Source organism: Arabidopsis thaliana, chromosome 5, assembly GCF_000001735.4.
Source record: "Arabidopsis thaliana chromosome 5, partial sequence".
NCBI lineage: Eukaryota > Viridiplantae > Streptophyta > Magnoliopsida > Brassicales > Brassicaceae > Arabidopsis > Arabidopsis thaliana.
In genome coordinates this window covers 20,899,613-20,920,393 of record NC_003076.8, presented here as the reverse complement: position 1 = coordinate 20,920,393, position 20,781 = coordinate 20,899,613, and the positions used below count along the sequence as shown (strand labels likewise).

The 20,781-nt window shown below is 36.4% G+C and overlaps 6 protein-coding genes across 11 annotated transcripts; 3 read left to right on the top strand and 3 right to left on the bottom strand.

The window, feature by feature from the left end:
* The first annotated feature begins 429 nt into the window (after positions 1–429).
* AT5G51500 (Plant invertase/pectin methylesterase inhibitor superfamily) lies at positions 430–2,599 on the top strand. Its single transcript, NM_124529.2, has 2 exons — positions 430–1,480; positions 1,768–2,599. Exons 1-2 carry the CDS (start codon positions 556–558, stop codon positions 2,463–2,465), a joined length of 1,623 nt encoding a protein of 540 aa, NP_199963.1. The 5' UTR covers positions 430–555; the 3' UTR covers positions 2,466–2,599.
* A 1,915-nt stretch (positions 2,600–4,514) lies between these two features.
* Positions 4,515–6,884, top strand: AT5G51490 (Plant invertase/pectin methylesterase inhibitor superfamily). Its single transcript, NM_124528.3, has 2 exons — positions 4,515–5,700; positions 6,017–6,884. The coding sequence occupies exons 1-2, from the start codon at positions 4,788–4,790 to the stop codon at positions 6,712–6,714; spliced, it is 1,611 nt and encodes a 536-aa protein (NP_199962.1). The 5' UTR covers positions 4,515–4,787; the 3' UTR covers positions 6,715–6,884.
* Positions 6,847–10,190, bottom strand: SKS2 (SKU5 similar 2). The gene is made up of 9 exons (NM_124527.5): positions 9,821–10,190; positions 9,508–9,617; positions 9,144–9,414; positions 8,914–9,049; positions 8,366–8,732; positions 7,910–8,278; positions 7,740–7,818; positions 7,436–7,635; positions 6,847–7,346 (listed from the first exon to the last, which is right to left on the bottom strand). Exons 1-9 carry the CDS (start codon positions 9,959–9,961, stop codon positions 7,241–7,243), a joined length of 1,779 nt encoding a protein of 592 aa, NP_199961.1. The 5' UTR covers positions 9,962–10,190; the 3' UTR covers positions 6,847–7,240.
* A 670-nt stretch (positions 10,191–10,860) lies between these two features.
* On the bottom strand, positions 10,861–13,199 carry AT5G51470 (Auxin-responsive GH3 family protein). Of its 2 annotated transcripts, NM_124526.2 has the most exons (4): positions 12,821–13,199; positions 12,579–12,680; positions 11,709–12,490; positions 10,861–11,628 (listed from the first exon to the last, which is right to left on the bottom strand). In NM_124526.2, the coding sequence occupies exons 1-4, from the start codon at positions 13,105–13,107 to the stop codon at positions 11,054–11,056; spliced, it is 1,746 nt and encodes a 581-aa protein (NP_199960.1). In that variant the 5' UTR covers positions 13,108–13,199; the 3' UTR covers positions 10,861–11,053. The 2 variants fall into 2 exon arrangements, with proteins under 2 accessions (NP_199960.1, NP_001330985.1); NM_001344940.1 differs by lacking the exon at positions 12,821–13,199 and having other exon boundaries at positions 12,579–12,773.
* A 1,626-nt stretch (positions 13,200–14,825) lies between these two features.
* Positions 14,826–15,816, top strand: AT5G51465 (uncharacterized protein). The gene is made up of 2 exons (NM_001344939.1): positions 14,826–15,030; positions 15,410–15,816. Exons 1-2 carry the CDS (start codon positions 14,937–14,939, stop codon positions 15,556–15,558), a joined length of 243 nt encoding a protein of 80 aa, NP_001332435.1. The 5' UTR covers positions 14,826–14,936; the 3' UTR covers positions 15,559–15,816.
* On the bottom strand, positions 15,747–19,535 carry ATTPPA (Haloacid dehalogenase-like hydrolase (HAD) superfamily protein). 5 transcript variants are annotated; one of them, NM_180840.2, is made up of 12 exons: positions 19,229–19,535; positions 17,835–18,237; positions 17,594–17,737; positions 17,417–17,488; positions 17,207–17,329; positions 17,066–17,122; positions 16,888–16,989; positions 16,729–16,806; positions 16,566–16,635; positions 16,411–16,481; positions 16,239–16,334; positions 15,747–16,152 (listed from the first exon to the last, which is right to left on the bottom strand). In NM_180840.2, the coding sequence occupies exons 2-12, from the start codon at positions 18,126–18,128 to the stop codon at positions 16,102–16,104; spliced, it is 1,158 nt and encodes a 385-aa protein (NP_851171.1). In that variant the 5' UTR covers positions 18,129–18,237; positions 19,229–19,535; the 3' UTR covers positions 15,747–16,101. The 5 variants fall into 5 exon arrangements, with proteins under 5 accessions (NP_851171.1, NP_001332431.1, NP_001332432.1 ...); NM_001344937.1 differs by having other exon boundaries at positions 15,809–16,152; positions 17,594–17,734; positions 19,229–19,534; NM_001344938.1 differs by lacking the exon at positions 19,229–19,535 and adding an exon at positions 18,364–18,559 and having other exon boundaries at positions 15,810–16,152.
* Positions 19,536–20,781: the final 1,246 nt, after the last annotated feature.

The window sequence follows — 20,781 nt, the reverse complement described above, 5'->3', positions numbered from 1 at the left end:
TTGCTTATGACTTTTAACTTCTTGGATTCTATATTCAATGTAATAGTCATATTTAATAACTTCAAGTGACGATATTTAATTGTTGTCGGATCATGTTACTTTTAATGTCACCAAAATATTATAACATACGAGATTTGAACCGGGGACTTTCATCGAGGAATTTTAACTTGCCAAAATTACTATAAGTAAACAATCTCGAAACGTTTGTTAACAGTAATGGTACAAGTAACCTCCTCAAAATCCCCCTGGTAAAATATCTTTGTAATTAAAAAAAGAAAGTCGAATCGTTCACGCAATAAGAAAAAGAGCTATCGAGAGCTAAGGCTACCTCACTCATGACCTCACAATATATATATATATATATATATATATATATATATATATATATATTTATTAGTTAAATTTTATTTGCTTTAATGTTGATATTACCACAATATATAAACATAGTTTTAAGTTATTAGATTAGAGTCATGTTCTTACTCTCTAGTCTCTTAACATTTTACTATGAACTAAATTCAAATTCCACACACAAAAAAAGTTAGCAAAAGAAGCAACATGAATATCATGATGGTGCAAAATATCTCTTTTCTATCTCTACATTTACTATTAATATTACTACTCTGCCTCCGTCCTCTTACCACCGTAGCCGACGGCAATTCTACCAACATTGACGGGTGGTGCGACAAAACTCCATACCCATATCCATGCAAACGCTACTTCATAAAACACAGCGGTTTTCGACTGCCAACACAAATATCCGAGTTCCGAGTACTTCTCGTGGAAGCAGCCATGGATCGGGCCGTATCCGCTTGGGACAAATTGACCAATTCAAGCAAGAACTGCACAGATTTCAAGAAACAAGCAGTTTTGGCGGATTGCATTAACCTCTATGGAGACACTGTCATGCAGCTAAACAGAACGCTGCAGGGCGTGTCTTCAAAAACCGGGAGAAGGTGTACTGACTTCGACGCTCAAACGTGGCTAAGCACCGCGCTTACAAACACTGAGACTTGCCGACGCGGCTCCTCCGATCTCAACGTCTCAGATTTCACTACACCTATTGTTTCAAACACAAAAATCTCTCACCTCATCAGCAACTGCTTAGCCGTCAACGGAGCCCTTTTGACCGCCGGAAAAAATGACAGCACCACCGGTGATTCCAAGGGTTTTCCAACGTGGGTTTCCCGTAAAGAGAGGAGACTTTTGCAATTGCAATCAGTGCGTGCGAATCTTGTAGTGGCCAAAGACGGATCGGGACATTTCAAGACGGTGCAAGCGGCTATTGACGTGGCGGGACGGAGAAAGGTGACGTCAGGGAGGTTCGTTATATACGTAAAAAGAGGGATATATCAAGAAAACCTTAACGTACGTCTAAATAATGATAACATAATGTTGGTCGGAGATGGAATGAGATATACCATTATCACCGGTGGTCGAAGTGTTAAAGGAGGTTACACCACGTACAGTTCTGCCACTGCCGGTAAATTAATGAAATCATTTTATTTGATTTTAATTTATTTTTTCTCATTAATAGTAAGATATTTTAAATTTCCGTACGAAATTGAGTTTTCCGATTAATCGATAAGATTCATGGTGGAGACGTATAAGTTAATTAAATCATTCATTGGGATCTTCACCAATTATTATCACTATCATTTTTTACAGCATTATTATGACTATATCTAAATAAACGTAAAAGTTACCATTTGAAATTTATTTCATTTTTACCTCACGATGTAACGGTTGGCTAAATTGCGTGTGATATAGGTATAGAGGGACTTCACTTCATAGCAAAAGGCATAGCGTTCCAGAACACGGCAGGTCCGGCAAAAGGCCAGGCAGTGGCACTACGGTCATCCTCGGACCTCTCAATCTTCTATAGATGCTCCATCGAAGGATACCAAGACACATTGATGGTCCATTCACAACGCCAGTTTTATCGCGAGTGCTACATCTATGGAACTGTCGATTTCATCTTCGGAAACGCGGCCGTTGTTTTCCAAAACTGTATCATCCTGCCTCGCCTGCCACTCAAAGGTCAAGCCAATGTAATAACCGCACAAGGTCGTACTGATCTATTTCAGAACACAGGGATCTCTATTCATAACTCAATAATCATACCCGCTCCTGACTTAAAACCGGTGGTCCGTAGTGTTAAGACATATATGGGTCGACCCTGGATGATGTACTCCCGCACCGTGGTTCTTAAGACGTACATCGATAGTGTTGTGAGTCCTGTCGGGTGGTCTCCGTGGACTAAAGGTTCGACGTATGGTCTCGACACGCTGTTCTATGCGGAATATAAGAATATCGGACCGGCTTCATCCACGAGGTGGCGTGTCCGTTGGAAAGGGTTTCATGTGTTGAGTAAAGCTTCCGATGCATCTGCTTTCTCTGTTGGAAAATTCATCGCTGGTACTGCGTGGCTCCCAGGCTCTGGCATACCCTTCACTTCAGAACTCTAAGGCCATCTTTGATTTTCCATGCTTTAACTAAAACGATGTCAAAGTTTATAACATATAATTCATTTTTACAAATCATTTCCTATTGACGTAGCAAAAATAAATAAATAATAATAATTAAAAAAATTCCTATTTCACTCTCATTTGACTAAAAGAGGAGAGGCGTGAAAAAAAAAGTTATAGCATAGTTTGACGTGAACGTGGCTAAGATCAATTCTCATAAAAATTATATAAGTGTATTTGCATGTGTCAAGAGTGAGGGAAATATTTTCGATAAGATTTGGAGATAGTCTCTTTTGATCCTGCAGAAACCAAATTTTAGCATGTGTATACGAATCTTAAGTAGTAATTTACACTTCCATATATAAGACCATAACCGTCTACTTCAATCACCTATATAAGTCAACTCATGTTGACCATCCCATCTCCGATCGAAAATTTACATGAACCTTGGAAAAATGGGGTAGTAAAAGAAACGGTTTATATGAAATTTTATCCTAATGAAATTAGAAAAATAAAAGAGACATCAATTTTTAATGTGAAAATGAATACAAATGAAAAGGTGTGTCTTGTCTTAGCTCGAGTTAGCCGAAATATTAGGAGCAAACAAAACAAGAGTTGAGTTTCCGTCTATATTAGTGATCAAGAGTCTGATCGATGGAACATGAATCCATGCGGTGGAAGAGTCTGGTTCCTAGCTAGAGGAACAAAATAAGGTTTCTAGTCTTTGGGTCTAAGTTAGGGACGTATGTATTTCGTGGAATATATGTTGAAAATTGGTTAGTGTCGACCTAAAAGATGTCTTCGTATCAAATAATCATAATTAAGCAAGATCATATTGTAAGAGCGTAGATACGTAGCCAAATCTCAAGTTGTGTGTGCGTTTCTTATATTTGTTTTTACAGTGATTGGAGTGTGTGCATGGACACTCAAAGGATTTTCAACTGCTCTTTTATTTGCTGAAAACACAATTCACACAAGTGCATCTTTTAGTTCTCACGAATCCAAAATGTCGACACTCAAGGAATCACATGGGTCACTTTTATATTATTTGCGAGTATTAATTAGAGAAGAAGACTAACATGCCATCTTTCTCGACAAGTTGAATGTTCACAGTCAATTAAATTAGAGAAGGCTAACATGCCACTCAAGTTTATGTTTTCAATAGATAAGCATTACTCCCCAAACCAGTTTCAACTCCGGTTAAGATGTGAATGGTATCACACATTCTCAACTGATAGTTAATTAAACAAAGAAAAATGTTCACAGGTTTTGCATTAATTAATGTAAATTTGAATGTAATTGTTAATTATGTTATTGGTTGACGATATAAATAGCATGTGAAGTGAAGGATTCACAGCAGGAGAGAAGAAAAATGATGTATAGAAGCGTTTGTTTATTTCTAGGATTCTAGATAGGATGTTAATAATCATATTTAATACCTTCAAGTGACGATATTTAATTGTTGTCGGATTGTTTTAATTAGTTTTATTTTTCAGTGTTTAATTAAGAATCAAGATCTCTCGTACACAGCGTTCTTCTAGGAAAATAATTGTTCAAGAACTAGTATTTTCGTTTAGTGTTACAATAGGTTTTTTAAAAAAAACCAAGTTTTCCGATGATATATATATTTTTTTTAATTTAAACCAGAAACAGATGGCAATATGTTAAAATTTATATTCTATTTTAGATTCTTTTGAACTTCTAATGTGAAACATAACATATATAGTATCTCGATTGATGAGTCTTATTAGTCTATCTTGAACCGATAAATCGTAGCTAATTAGACCAATGAATTAGATTTTGATATCATATTAAATTTCATGAATTTCTAATTCAATATTTTCCTACTTTTAATGTGGAATATTTCTCACATTAGTATATAGTGAAGTAATTGCTTTGAAAACTAGTTCTTGTTGCTTTTATTACCAGTACTACTAACGAATATGAATTCTTATTTTATAAATTTGTGTTTAAAGAATAGCTAAAATAAATAAAAAATGGTCGAACTTTTTGTTAGTATTCCTCCTGAAAATCTCCCTAAAAGAAAATCTTTAGTAGAAAAAGGTGATAGGAATCGTTCACGCAATAAGAAAACAGCAGCATTCGAGCTACCAAAGGTAGATCTCACTCATAACCTCACAATATAAATTTTGTTTGCTTGTGTTGCTTTAAATGTCAATACCACCACACCATATATTTTTAGATTTAAGATATAGATTGAAGATCATGTTCCCACTCTCTAGTCTCTAGCATTGTACTTTGAGTTACATTCAACTCCACCTTCTCAAACCAAAACAACATCAAGTTAACAAAAGAAGCAACATGAATATGATGATGCAAAAACTCTCTATTCTATTTCTACATTTAATATTACTAGTACTACTCTGCGTCCATCCTCTCACCACCGTAGCCGACCGCAATTCCACCGATTGGTGCGACAAAACTCCATACCCTGATCCATGCAAATGCTACTTCAAGAACCACAACGGATTTCAACAGCCGACACAATTATCCGAGTTCCGAGTAATGCTGGTGGAAGCAGCCATGGATCGGGCCATATCCGCCCGTGCCGAGTTGACTAATTCCGGCAAGAACTGCACGGATAGCAAGAAACAAGCAGTTTTGGCGGATTGCATTGACCTCTATGGAGACACGATCATGCAGTTAAACCGGACATTGCATGGCGTGTCTCCTAAAGCCGGTGCCGCGAAAAGTTGCACTGACTTCGACGCTCAAACGTGGCTGAGCACCGCGCTTACAAACACCGAGACCTGCCGACGTGGCTCATCCGATTTAAACGTCACAGACTTCATCACACCCATCGTTTCAAACACCAAAATCTCCCACCTCATTAGCAACTGCTTAGCCGTCAACGGAGCCCTCTTGACCGCTGGAAACAAAGGCAACACCACTGCTAATCAAAAGGGCTTTCCGACGTGGCTTTCCCGTAAAGATAAGAGACTCCTGCGTGCCGTTCGAGCCAACCTCGTGGTGGCCAAGGACGGATCAGGACATTTCAACACGGTACAAGCGGCTATTGACGTGGCGGGACGGAGAAAGGTGACGTCAGGGAGGTTCGTTATATACGTAAAAAGAGGTATATATCAAGAAAACATTAACGTACGTCTAAATAATGATGACATAATGTTGGTCGGAGATGGAATGAGATCCACCATTATCACCGGCGGTCGAAGTGTCCAAGGAGGTTACACCACGTACAATTCCGCTACTGCCGGTAAATAATTTATTCATTTCATTTTTTTTTTATTAATTTCTAGTTAGTAGATTGGATCTAACAAGTTTCTATGTCATTAATGAAAAGTATTCGAATATTCCGTACGATTTGAGTTTTCCAATAGATAACATACATGGTGGAGACGTCCAAGTTAAATCATACATTGGGATCGTAATCAATTACCACTACTTTTAAAAAAAAGATTTAAACGTAACCGTTGTTTTTTTTTGTTTTTTTTCCCCGCAAAATGTGTAAGCGTTACCATATTTCATTTTCTCTCATTATGAAACAATTGGCTAAATTGCATGTGGTCCAGGTATCGAGGGACTTCACTTCATTGCCAAAGGCATAACGTTTAGGAACACAGCTGGTCCAGCCAAGGGCCAGGCCGTGGCACTTCGTTCATCGTCTGACCTCTCAATCTTCTACAAATGCTCAATCGAAGGATACCAAGATACACTGATGGTCCATTCTCAACGCCAGTTTTACCGTGAGTGTTACATCTATGGAACCGTCGATTTCATATTCGGTAACGCGGCTGCTGTTTTCCAAAACTGTCTCATCCTCCCTCGCCGGCCACTCAAAGGTCAAGCCAATGTAATTACCGCACAAGGTCGTGCTGATCCGTTTCAGAACACAGGGATCTCTATCCATAACTCAAGAATCCTACCGGCTCCTGATCTAAAACCAGTGGTCGGTACCGTTAAGACGTACATGGGCCGGCCTTGGATGAAGTTCTCACGAACCGTGGTTCTTCAGACGTATTTGGATAATGTTGTGAGTCCAGTCGGGTGGTCTCCGTGGATTGAAGGTTCGGTGTTTGGTCTGGACACTCTCTTCTATGCAGAATATAAGAATACTGGACCAGCTTCATCCACGAGGTGGCGTGTCAGTTGGAAAGGGTTTCATGTGTTGGGTAGAGCTTCCGATGCATCTGCTTTCACTGTTGGAAAGTTTATCGCTGGTACAGCATGGCTCCCACGCACCGGCATACCCTTCACTTCTGGACTCTAAAGACCGTCTTTGGTTTTTCGTGTTTAAGTTGCAATGATATAAATTTTATACTTTTGAATATATAACTCATTATGCCTATTATGAAACTGAAGTTTTAGCTATAGATGGAAGAACGAGATTTCAGTACCACTGCAAAAACATGATCGAAACGAATTTTCGAATGTTACATGTCCTAATAATTGTCCCAAACAGAAGTAGCATTGCATATTGAATATCCAGAAACGAGGATAATAGTAGAAATTAATGTAGAAGACCCACAAATGAGAACTTTAGTTACAGTCGTTGCCAAAGTTTTGAACTCCAAATGACCTAGAACTACGAAGAACAAAGCTCTAAACACAAACCCTCACGAACTAACGTTGTTTAGAATCATGAGGATAGAAGATATGAGTACCTAACAATCAATGAAATATGAGAGAAACAGAACGAACCCAACTGCTGTTTGTAGTTATACATTCTCCATCTACAGCCCTAATGGGAGATCAGAATACCAAACCAGAGTAGATTCGTAAATGATGGAACAGACTCAGCAAAAGGACGAAAACGAGGAGAGCAAAACCATCATCATGCTGAAAATTAGTATCAACTGTCCATTTGTCATTGATTTTGTGGCCGAGCTGTGATGTTGTTCCCTGGAGGAAAACAGCAAATAAGAGTTTCTTAGTTTGTTTTACATAAAGGTTAAATTAGAGAAGCAGAGAGTAAAGTTTCTGATCCTTACTTTTGCATGGCCTGAAGAGCACCACAATACATAACATTTTCAGGCGGATCCATTTCCGTACTTCCGTTTTCCTCAGGGTTTATAATTCGCATGTATGTTTCTTGGCCAAGATACCATCTGTCAAGATTCTCAACCCGGATATTCCAAACTCCAACATTATCGAGAGAAATAAGTACAGCAGTCCATGCTCCTGGATAGACCTGAAGCAAACGTTAAAACAAAAAAGTACCCAATAAAGTAAACCTGCTGACCAATATTATCACTTCAAATGGTGTACAGAGACCGATTGCAAATGAGAGTTTACCTCCACCGTGCTTCGTGCTACTGCATCCCAGTTGTTATAAGAACTGTTTCTGTCTTCTGACCATATACCAAAGTCCATCCTGGAATACCAAAATTTGAAAATCCTCGTTAGACCAGTTAAACTGATCGAAAATGTAATAAATGTACCCAAGAGTGGCATGATTTACTTACGCAACCACGTAAAATGCATATCCATCAATATGGAAGCTCTGGATTTTGGTGTCATTGTTCTGGAAGATAACTTGTATAAAGCCCTTGTATGTTGCGTTGATGATAGAGCTGGACAAACGTGGAAGTTTTTCATCAAGTGGTCTGTCTGGAAAATCTAACATATAATCTCCTTTCACTTTATGGTCATCCGCAAGCCTCATGGGGGTGCTTGGATTGACAAATGAAATTCCATTAAGTGTAGCACGAAGTTTCCCATTGATTTTTGTTGGAGGCAAACTCCTCAAGATGTATGTTCTTGTAATGTTGATCTGTCCGTAGTGAAATGATCCCTGCGGATTTGGACGAGCTCCACTTGCAGATGTGTTTTGCCTGCATATGAAAAGAATCAGGATCACATTTACATGGCTACAGGTTTATGTGAAACATTCATTTGCTTGAACAGTTTTCTAGACATACTTTATGGCTCTCGGTTGGTTCATTGCAGACCAAGGGTGATTAACATCAGTTGCTGAAACTGGCAAAGGACCAGAAGCAGGTCCTTTGGAATTGGAATAATGGAGAATGCCAACACCTGTGACTCTTTGCCACACTGTTTCATTAACAAATCTAGCACTCGCCACAATGTAGTAGTCACTTGTGGCGTTTTGGTCCATGGTTACCAGGAAAGAATAAGACTGTCCCACATGAACATCAAAATCGGTGAAGTTCATTTGGGAGGTGTAGCGACCCTCAGTCTCAATCAAGAGCAATTTGTGGTTCTGAATCCTGAAGTTCAAGCTTGTCGAGATACCAACATTGTGAACACGGATCCTGTATGTTTTCCCTGTAAAATGTAACTCAGAATGAAGTAAGAGGGAAGAAATATCAAAGCCAACTTTGATTTGCAAAGCAATGACAGCAACAAAAAAAACTGAAACTGGAGATCCAATGCACACAATTCCACAACCAAATGCAAATGGAAACAGAATGAAAGCAAAGTTAAAATACAACTCTAAAAATGTTACCTGGATCAACATTAACGGTTTCATGTTCAATTCCATCAGGTACACTGCTATTGTACTTGAAAGGACCTTTCCCATTGATGAGTACTCCATCGGGCATCCCAAGTTCTTTACCAGAGTCAAGTATCCTCCTTAAAGCCTGAAAGAAAACAGAGTTTCACAAATATAAAAACATAACACTCAGAACCAAAAGTCATCACTAAACACCATCTAGACACCAAAACTGCACTTACTGTATGGTTCTGAGTATACCAATCACCAATAATAAAGATGATTTCACCATCAGGCTCAGTGAACGGAATAGGAACAAGGTCTCTGTTATTGATTATGAGTGCACCAAAACCACCAGAGGCTCTCTGAAAGTTAAGTGAAGGAGAGTAGAAATAACTTCCAATCTGATCTTTCAACTGAAAATCATAAGTGAAGTTCCAATTCGGTGGAATTGGACAGTTTGTTCCAAGAACACCGTCTTGCCACGAGTTACGCCTCATCTGAACACCAGGCCTATCCAAATAAACACAATGTCAGGAATCACAACAACAAATCCTAAGAAGCAGCCACAAGTGATTATGAGAATGTTAAGAGATGGATCATCACCAAGTAAGTAAAAGAGGCTCATCCAAATGATTGAGTACGTTAACATGAACATTGTAGTTTGTCGTAGCGTTAATCACAGGACCTGGAAATTTCCCATTGACTGCTATAACCTACACACGAAACAAAATCCAATCTGATAAGCTCAAACTTTGAAACCACCTCCGACGAGTTAATCGTAATGTTAGATCTAGAGCAACAACTACGTTATTAGCAAAATCAAGGAGACAAAATCACTAGATTAACGTTTCAAAACCTCAATTTCGAAGGAAAAAATAGGGTTTTAAGAGGGAAAAAAATGGAAGCGAAACGAAACCTGTTGAGGAACACCGAGAGGAGAAGCAGTGATGTAGGAGAGGGTGAAATCGTAAGAGACGTAAGGATCACCAGCGAAAGAGAAGCCGAAGATAAGAGCGAAAGAGAAGACGAAAGCGAAGAAAAAATCAGTAGCCGCCATTTGTAATAATCTCAGTGATTTTTTGAGGTTTTTTTCGCTTTCTTCGTTGATGATCTTCGGGTTATAGGAACGACATTATCGGAGCAACAAATCGAAAACGATGATGAAGAAGAAGACGAAGAGGAAGAAGAAGAAGATGAAGAGTGTGTAAAGTGTGTGTGTGGGTTTTTTGAAACTTCTCTGACAAAGAGGTTGAAGAAGAAACCAAAATGAGGAATTTATATTCTCTATTTATTTATTAATTTAGTGACACAGATTTTGCTGTTGATACTAATCCCTAAACGCGTTAGTATTACTGGTTACCGAATTAACCGGTTCGTCTAAATTGTAATTAATTTGTAATAAAGTTAAAAATATGTGTCTATATATAAGTGGATGTGCATTAGATACTGACACAATTACGCCAATGATTCTCATTGATTTCTTATTATTGTTTCTTTCTATTTCTACTGATTACATTCCATTAACGATGTGTAAATTCTTATTTAAGGAAACTTCCATTTCTATAAAGATGTGATTTTATTGATAATTTTGGTAGATACGTGTGTGGTATGCTTTTGTTTGGGATCTAATTGCGTTATAAATGTGTGTAGACTGTAGACAGTTAATTAGTGTTTCTTCTTCAAATTATGTTCATTTTATATCCTAGAATAGTTTGATTTGATTATTTTAAGAACTAACATAATGTACGTACATAATGTTGACAGCTAATGAGCTTAATGAGACCTTGAATTATGTTCATAAGCTTATGTACGTACATAATGAACATAATTCAAGGTCTCATGAACATAATTTTAAGCTTATGTATGATACGTAAATAATGAACATAATTCAAGGTCTCGTTTATTTTGCCAACAATATAATGTTAACCTTTTCGATTTCTCATTTTCATATTGCATGCACAAGACTCTTCCTTAGTCGTTGCTTTTACATTGGCATTTGAAATGTTATGTGTCAACAGTGATACACTTACATAAAAATAAAATAATAATAAGAGATACACTTAAAAAATGAGTTTCAAGGGCATGCGTTTGATCTCGTTTCATGTTGTTTACCACGAGCTTTTATTTCAATGCCTACATAATATAGAGATTATGACGAAAAGTTCAAAGAAAGGGACTTATCAGTAAAGAAACAAGCATGGACATTTTCTTCTAAAATCACCAAGGCCTCAGTAGATTTGATGCAAATAGGTGTCTTGTATTGAGTTGAAGAAGCACCTTGAGTGATGAAAAACTCCATGAGAGCATCAAAAGTTCCTTGCTGCACCAATCTTATCTCCAAAGCTCCAATTAATCCACCTTTACTCCTATATACTCTATAAGAATTGTTCAATGATTCTTCCACCACATAGCAACATTCTACCAAAACATTCTTATCGATTTCAACAATGTCGTTGCGGTATTTTGCTTTGAGCTCCCAATAAAGAACATAATGACCCGGAGTAGTAGAAATATCCGCATAGCTTGTGAAGTCCATCAACATCAAATTTGATGATTCAAGAACCATCTTTGCGTCTGTGACCGCGTTTAAAAGGTCTTCATCTGTAGTTATCTCCAAATGAATACTTAGAGTCAGATTTCCTCTACGCACAAATCTAAATTGAGGTGCATTATTATAAAATCCAGTCACCAGTAAAATATCACCCATCTTATATCTGTGTAGGCCTAGCAAAAACAAAAACAATATAATTAATCGATTAGTCGAGTGTATGTATATATATCAATAATTTTTCCTAAGTACTCACCGGAATGATTTGTGACCAAGGGCTCGTAATAGCACCCTAACTTGACATCCACGAGATCAACAATTTCGGTTTTGTCACCGGCATCAACAAGTAGGAACTCAAAATATGACAAGTTGGGCAGAAATGTGTATGATACATTTTCTGGTTTGCAAAGAGGACTCATATTAATACCAAACATAGTTTCAGAAGATACGTAACTCGAGGAAATCGATGGCAACTTGTTAGAGTAAAACTCCAATGTTGGGATGTGTTGAGCCATTTGACCGGTTGCAATGCATTCTATGAATTTGGCTTTAGGCCAAAGTCTTGGAACTATACCTTCCCATGATTTATTGTTGCATTCATTTTCTATGAGATCAGCCAATTCAGGATTAGGCTCTCCAAGAATCTTTGAAACGGAGTCTCTACAACTAATATCAGTGATCCACTCACTAAGATGACCAAAACGGATATTAGTGCAAATTTCCTTCCAAGAATTCTCAAGAAGATTTATTGCTCGGACCAAAATAGTAACAAAGGCGGCACCAACCTTCACAACATCGTCTCTTTGAACAAGACCGCATAGAAGATGACAGTACAAAGTCTGCTTGGTGTCTGAACACAATATGACTTCGTCAGGGCTTGTGTAAGACCAATGCCAATACGATGGTCGGTTCTTGAAATAATCACTCTTGAAGAAGCTCGTCGATGCAGCTGATGATGGCAAACCAGAAGGAGTTGTGTTCTCTGATGTACAAAAGTTAAATACCATTCCCTTTCCATGTTCAAGACCATCTATATGCCTATCATGACACCAAAAGAGACTTTCATCAATAATCTACAAATATAAAAATGTTTTATTAAAAGAATATGTTGTGTTATCATCATTACTTGCTTATAACGAGCGATCGGTAATAAAAGATGAATTTTATGTTTTCCAAGTACTTGTTGTTACGAGGAAACATCTTCTGTTTTCCTCCGGATGTTCCAGAACTACAGTGAAAAACCATTAGAGCACATTATCTCTAGAGTTTCTAACATCACTCACATTGATTGTATAATAACCAATGATAAAGTTGCTCTAATACAATTTTTGAAAAGAAGAAAAAAGCCAGGAAATGAAAAGTATATACCTTAGAAGGAATCCGGTAATGGGGTTGCCAGAGATAATATCAGAGGGCTCTCCATTCGTGACACGATCGATAAAAGGCTTCACATCCTCGTAGGTCACCACAGGGACGTTCTTCTTGAAAAGCTCTTTACTAGAGCTCCCATGGAGAAAACGTCGAAGATACTCTGTGTTAGCATTAAGTGTGAGTATCTCCTCCAATACGTTGTCTTGTATTTGCTTCACATTGGACGTCAAGTCCTCTAAAATCTCCTCGTCTAATTTCTCAGTGAGATCAGAGCATAAACTCATATTTGGTTGTCTTTTACTTCATCTGAAATCAGGAATTGGACACTTGGCTCTTTTTATATAGCAATAATGGGGTCATGCCATGAATATTCAAATATTGCTAGTTTATGTATATTAAAGACAAACGAGCCTTCTCTATATATGTAATCTTTATAATCTTTAGATTCACGGGTCACTTGAGATATTTTTACAGTAAAAAATTAAAGGCTCCCATGCACCAATGACATACCTTTACGTAAAGCGCACGGTTGAACAAAAGCACGCTTCTCCAACTCACAATATTTCACAATTCACATGTAAGAATCTGAGACCTATATATATCCAATTTTTCATGTTAGAATTCTTGAAAAATGAAGCTAAACATCGTTAATCCGACTTAAATATATAATAATTATGTACTGTCAGAATATCTTTATGATTTACAAAGTAAATCTCCGTTTTCTACTGAATTATACTTTGGGATATTCAAGATTTGATATGGGGGTTCGAATTTTGCAGATTTTATTCAAAAATTTGTAAACGCATATGTAATATAATCATGCTTATTCAAACCAAGTATGGCTTGAAATTAATTTATGCACATATTTTCCATGGCACTATTTGGCAATTCCACAACTGCATGCAGTTGCAAACCGTTGATAAAAATCAACATTGTTAATGTTCATTTCAAGATGGATGAAGATTTGTGGGGTTGATTGGTGGAGACGATAGAGGATTTGATTTTTACCAATATAACACTTTTAACATCTTTTTAAATCTCTTAATTGTTTTCCTAGCTCATCTTGTTCTATTTATTCTCGTCACATTCACTTTTTCAAAGTCAACAATGATAAATTAATTTTTTTAAAACAATTGTGACTTTGTGAGTATGTAGAAAAACCTTAATTTCCAAATCTTTTCTAAGCAAATTGGAAAGCATCAAGGAGTCCAAAAAAACTCCTTAAATTTTTATGGTGGATGCCTTTCCAATAGCTTATGAGTGGCAGAGCAAACTTAGCTTGACAAAGTCTAACGAAAGACACTTTATGTCCTACATATTGTAATCAAGTGGAGGTGGGTGAACTTTGATTTTTCAATGTTATTTATCCGCGTCAGGTTTGGACTATGTTACCACTCATGTAGAGTTTGCTTGATGCTTCATTCACAATCGAAATTGGAAGAGTTGCTCGAGCTACAAGCGCAAATTAATTATATATGGTTTCTTTGCAAAAATTGGTGAGTTGAAGAATTTGTTTTGCACAAAACCCTTTATCAAAACCCATCCATTTTGAAAACATTTTGTGGAAAGTTCTTTTGGTAGGAAACGGCAACAAGAAAAATGTAACTAAAAGAAAAAATACAAGTTCATTATGTAGGCCTGAATTAAACAATGTTTCAGAGTCAACAAACCTAACCAAGATTCATAATAGAGATAAGCGTAATAAAGTTCACTCAATCTAACAAACTCATAGACATGAATGAAAAAAGGGGATTGTTATTACATTTGACCACACAAGAAAACGTTATATACAATATGAAGAAAATAACAAGTAAACCATTACCTTAATTCTGATTCTTCCACTAATGATACCGGTATTGGGAAGTAGTCAAATACGTTGTTCTCCATAAGAGGACTTGATACATTTCAAGAGTCAATTACGCATTTTCCACAAAGAAAAAAAGGAGTATCCGCGTAACCTTATCTTTATTACAAAAGAAAAATCATTGAAATTATCATCGCAACGTGATTACGTGAGTTCATTTCTCTACATATATTCATGAATTCACATTTCAAAAACTCATCCTTTTAAAACTACGTACCGGAAAAAAAAAAACGACCATACTATAAAAAAATGTATAACGTTGTGGTTTGCTTACTGACTTTGAGTTTTCTGTTGCTCACTGGACTATCAAACACAGCAGAGGCTCGAGTACCATACGAAGCCAGTAAGTTTTTATATATGCCCAGTTTAAGTTTGGTTCAGTTTTTGGATTTAAAAATGAATGGGGGTCCATTGTTACTCCATATTTACTTTGATCTCGATTTTGGTTTCAGATTCCATCTTTAGCAAAATATCTCTCAAATAATAGAAAACTCAAAGAAAATAAAGTTTAAACCATTTAATTTCCTTTTTGCAGTTTAATATTACAATTTCTTAGCATATGAAGAAAAGAGAAAAAAACTGAAATCCTTATAATTTTTCTCCCACTAGATATGTTAACTGGTTTTTAATACAATGTTTGTTTGATTTGGATTGATTTAACTAAAATATAGAAAAATGTTTTTTACTCTAACTATTGAAAGTGCTGTTTGTTTCATTAATAGGAGAAGGGGTTTGGGATCAAAAGGTGATCACAGAGATCAAGGCTGAGGTAGGTGGAAGTTGTTCACCGCATGCACATGGAAGAGGGCCACCCAATAGACCAGGCTCATCAAATATACCAGGCTCGCCAAAACGATGTACAAAACCCTAGTGCCCTAGCAACAACTATTTATAATAGACATTTCTTTGGATTCAGTATCGTGCAGCTTAAGCTTGTCCCAAACTGTAATATGTTATCAATAGGTTCTATGGTTTTTTTTTTATGAAATTAGGACTAAACCAACTCAACATAAAGCAAACAAATACAATAAGCAATAAACAATCAAAATATTCCATCTTATTTTTTCCTCTCTGCAAATTTAGCTTTGCTCAATTTTGATTGAGAAGAATGTGAACGTTATGTTGCATTTTGTTCTATTAAAAAGTTATTACTTCACATAAAATTTTAAACAAAAATGTCTTGAATTAATCCGGAGATGGAGGAATTTACAGTTGTAGAAGATAAAGAGATTGGTCGGAAAAAGTATCTCCGGCATGTTTTAAGCCATCATGTGATCTCTCCTCCGATACCGTTAAGTTAAATCTCAACGGTAGTTTTTGTATAAAGCCGAAAAGTAACAATAAACCTCTAACTTGCATATTTGTAATATATATTAACGTTAACCACTTTTCTTCTACATCTTCTTCTTCTACTTTAACCCATTGATCTCTTCCATGTCACCAATGACTTCAGAAACTCCATCACCTGATATATACATAACAAAAATATCAAACTCGTATGATCTAAAATCGTAGCTCAAGTATTTTCAGTTGAATGATTTCTTAATTTACCTCAGACGGGTCACGAAGCGAGTAAAAGGCATTGCTGTCTTTAGGCACAGCAGAGACTAATATACCATAACCGTGGTTTGGTCCATCTCGTAGTACCTGACATTACTTGCACTTTAAGTCAAAACTATTTCTTAATGAAATGTTTTAGCTCAATGTGTTTATAAGAACAAACCTTAAATGCATCTTCGTCTGTTCGATCATCCCCAACATAGATTGGAAGAACATCCTCACAGTTGTTTAGGCCTGAGAAATGTATTAAAGTCAATGGCCAAACCAAACCAAGATTCAGAACAGAAGCAGATAGATGAGAAGGATTTTGTTAACTACCGAGTGATTCAAGTAGAAATGTCACAGCTTTCCCTTTGTCCCAGTCAATCACAGGACGGATCTCTAAAACCTTTTAAGCAAAACATACAAACCAAGAGAACAAAATCAAAACTTTGAACTTCTTTTTGTTGAAATACGTAAGAAAGATTTCAGACGTTTTTACCTTCCGGCCATGTGTTAGCCGTAGTTTTGGATATGTTCTGATGACATCATCTACACACTGTGCAACCAATGTCCAGTTCTGTAACAAAGAAGAGCTTTTTCAAGAAAGTGTATTGGTTTATAAAGGAACCAAAAATGTTACTGAATTGAGAAACCAAACCTTTTCTTCTACATTGCGGTAATGCACAGAGATGCAGAACTTGTTGTCTTCTACTTTTACCCCTTTGATATCTTTTGTACTCTCTATAAGAGAACAAAGCACCTGAGAAGATCATATCAAGAGTTCAACAATCATACATGATGTTGTTATATATAGCAGAAGATGTGTTTCAAAATACCTTATCGATCATCGGGAGAAACTCGCTAGCAGGCTGGAATAGATTTACATCTTTCCCCTGAAATTTGCAAACATCACATTTTAAGAATCTGATGTAGCAAACAGATATTGTAGAAAACAAACAAAAAGCAAGAAAATGAACCTGTTCGTAAACTGATACAGTACGGCTATGTTCATGGTTTAAAGATTCTCCTGCGGGACTCATGATGTCCATTCCATGGCTTCCGGCGTAATAAAGTTCACTCAAATTAACAAACTCATACACCTAGATGAAGCAAAATGTACTATTATTACATTAGATCACACAAGAAAATGTTCTTGATGAAGAAAATAAAACATGTAGAAAGATTACCTTATCCCGGCTTCTTCCACTAATGATCGCGGTAGGGAAATACTTGGCAACATTTTGCACTGCACTACGCATCTAAACATGTAAAAAGGCGTGAACCATATAATTCATTATGAGGATGAATCACAAATTTGATCTGTTTTAGCAATTGAATTTAATAGAGGAAAGTTAAAAACTTACAGCACTTGACATGTATGCACAATCAGGTTCCTCAACAATAGGCGAAAGTGTCCCGTCATAATCAAGAAACAATGCTATTCTTTTGCCTTTTGCAAAACTCATGATTTTCTCAAAAGAGGTAAGAGCTGATGGATACTTGAGCTGCTAAAACAGGATTATAAAACAAAACAAAAAGAAGACTATCAACATCAAAACAACGGCACATATTTTCAGATGAAAAAAAGGACAGTAAGGGACTGACCATCCATTCGCGATAAGTCATATCCGTAGCATCATTGCTTAAGTTATCTTTGTTAAGTATTGTAGGAGGAGGAGAAGAAGATTTCATCGCATCAAGCCAACCATTAGACTTAACATCATCAAGGATCCCAGTTTTCTTTCTTGGAACGGTTAGTAAGAGATTGTTGTTCTGTGAGATAGCCGTGGCTGCTGCTGATGAGTAAGGAAGTCTATTCTGACGAATGGTTAATCTTGAGTTGCTTATTGGTGGAGAATCAGTCATTACAGGAGACGAGTGACCAGATTTCATGTCCATAACAACTATATCAGCAAACTATATCGACGATTCTCAGAGGACTATTGGATAGAAGAAGCTCTGCGGTTTAACTTCTATAAGAATCCAATTCCTCAGAGAAATATAGACCCTGAAATGAAGATGCCAAGAAACAAAACCAGTTAAGAAAAATACTCAAGTGTGATTACTAAGATTGTATCTGTTGAAAAAAGTTTGAAAACATTCTCTTAAGCTATAACAAGAAAACATTGGATACCAAAATCACACATAGACCTCAAGCTATGAGCCAATGAGAAACAAACAAAAGGTTTGTAACATTTCTTTGTCTTTAGTTTGCTGACAGTTGTACCAAAAGGTAATCAAGAAAACACATTATTCATGAAATGACTTTACTTTGTAATAGAAAATTTTCAAGGGTAATGCCAGAGAGATCGCATTATAGCCAATATTGAACCTCTCTATCAAAGGAACAAAAGTTTGGGATTATTTCTCCAAATAGAAATTTCTGACTGATATAGAAAATCTCTGTATTACTTTGGGATTATTTCACAATTTTTACCAACCAAACATCTAAAGCTAAAGAATAGAGCAAAAATCCAAACCCTACATTTCAAGCATAAAAAACAAACACATTTTGGAGAGAAACTACTGTGGTAAAACTACATTTCAGATATATAAATATTGAATACCAAATTGCCACAAATGTATAAGCACAAAGACAGGCACATCAGAAGATTTTGTATGGTATCGAAGAAAACATAAATTTTTACCAAAAGTTTAGTAACACACTTGCAGAGAATAGACAATGAAACATTGTCTTGACCCACCACCACCATTTCAAATGTGTTGTGCTTAAAGCTTGACAAATCATTGTCACTTCACATAAAATCCAACCCATAATAAACAAACTACCAAATTCCTAAACCCAGAAAACAAAATCCGGTTTTTCTTAAACTGGTTTGGTTCAGACATTCAACCATACAACAAACATCCCAAAAAGACTTCAACTTTGAACCAAAACTAAAAAATCCCAGCTCATAACAAAGAACAGAGATTGTAAAAATGGTGACTTTATGCTAAAATGGTATAAAACACTAAACTTTAAGCTAAGAAATGATTACCTGAGAAAAATGCAGATACAACTTTCGAAACTGAAAGCGTTAAACGACGGGAAGAAGACAGATTTTTTTTTTTGTTTTCTCTTCTTCTTCTCTGATTTTTTTGTTTCTCGCGGTTTCTCTGGAACCAAACAAGGGACACAGAAAATAAATGGGAAAGGAGAAGAAAAATAAGAAACGGAGAGATTTGCCTAAAGACGAACTGTGAATAAAAATGTCTTTTTAAGTGCCCAAGAAAATCGCAGAGAAACTATCCCCAAAATAAATAAACTCCAAAAAATTCTGATATCAGAAATTAGAAAATATAAATATAAGATTTTGTGAAGCTAACTAATAAAAAAAAAACAGAAGAAAATAGACAAATAAAAAAAATGAACTTTTTTTTTCTCTCCCGACGGTTGTTGACTCGCCAGAAATTTTTGAGAAAACAGGTGACGTGTACGTGTACTATACGCAGCCAATGAGAATAGCGCGTGAGATATACGATATCCCGTTTAGCGCGTGATGTAACGCCGTGATTTCATATATTTAAATGTGGTGGTTGGTTAACATTAAATTAATTAGTGTGGCTAATGTGTTTCTAATTAATTAAAGGTTCCAAAAAAACCGCCGATCATAATGGGGGCCCAAATGTGGATCTATAAAAAACAACGGCGAAAGACACGTGGCAGATGGTTTCAAAGCGTGGTTTTAGTCGAGTCAGGTCTGACGTGGATAAGTCGAATTAGAGGTTTGGTCCCGCCACCGTGAGATGGCTCCTTTATGGTGCCGTCGCTCTCGGACACAGCTGGTGTAGAGGAGGAGGTCGGTGACGTTTTTTTTTATATATAATAAAATGTCATTTTCTTTAGACTCAGTTCCAAAAGAAAAACCAGAGGGACCTCTCGTGGGACGACATGGGCTCCATGTGGGATCATCGATCAATATGAAATTCTAACCATAGGATTTGGTTACGTGGCATAAAGTTGTTGGCTTGTTGATCAAAGCCTATTTTATGGTTTTACTTTCTTTCTTCGTATGATTTTACTTTAGTTACTTTCTTCTTCTCAACAATTATGAGCGGTCACAATGTTATTTGTTGTTTCGAATTATTATTTTACTGTTTCATCTAACACTATAAGCTTTTGTTTTCCAAGCAGAGATTATGTAAGGTTTTTATTTCATAACTCACTAACAATATTTTTCGAAACTCGATATAAACATGTTTTAGACTATCAGTCCAAATCAAATATCTGAATGATGTGGTCACAAAATCAATAAAGATGTCATTCATTGAGTTCAATAATCAGTTTAACCAGTAAAAACAGTTACTACTTGCTACCGTACCACTTGACCAAATTTGATTATGGTGTTTAAACAGAAGAAGAACACAAGAAAATAAAAATAAAGAGCCGACGTCTCAAAGAAGTTGTTTAAAGAAAGAAAAGTCGGGTCAAACTTAGTTTTGACGAGAGGCAGTGTAATTTAAGCAATACTACAAAGAAGACGGTCAAAGATTCTGACAAGAAGACGACAAAAAATTGGAACCAATTTTAGAAGTGGAAAATGAAAGACTG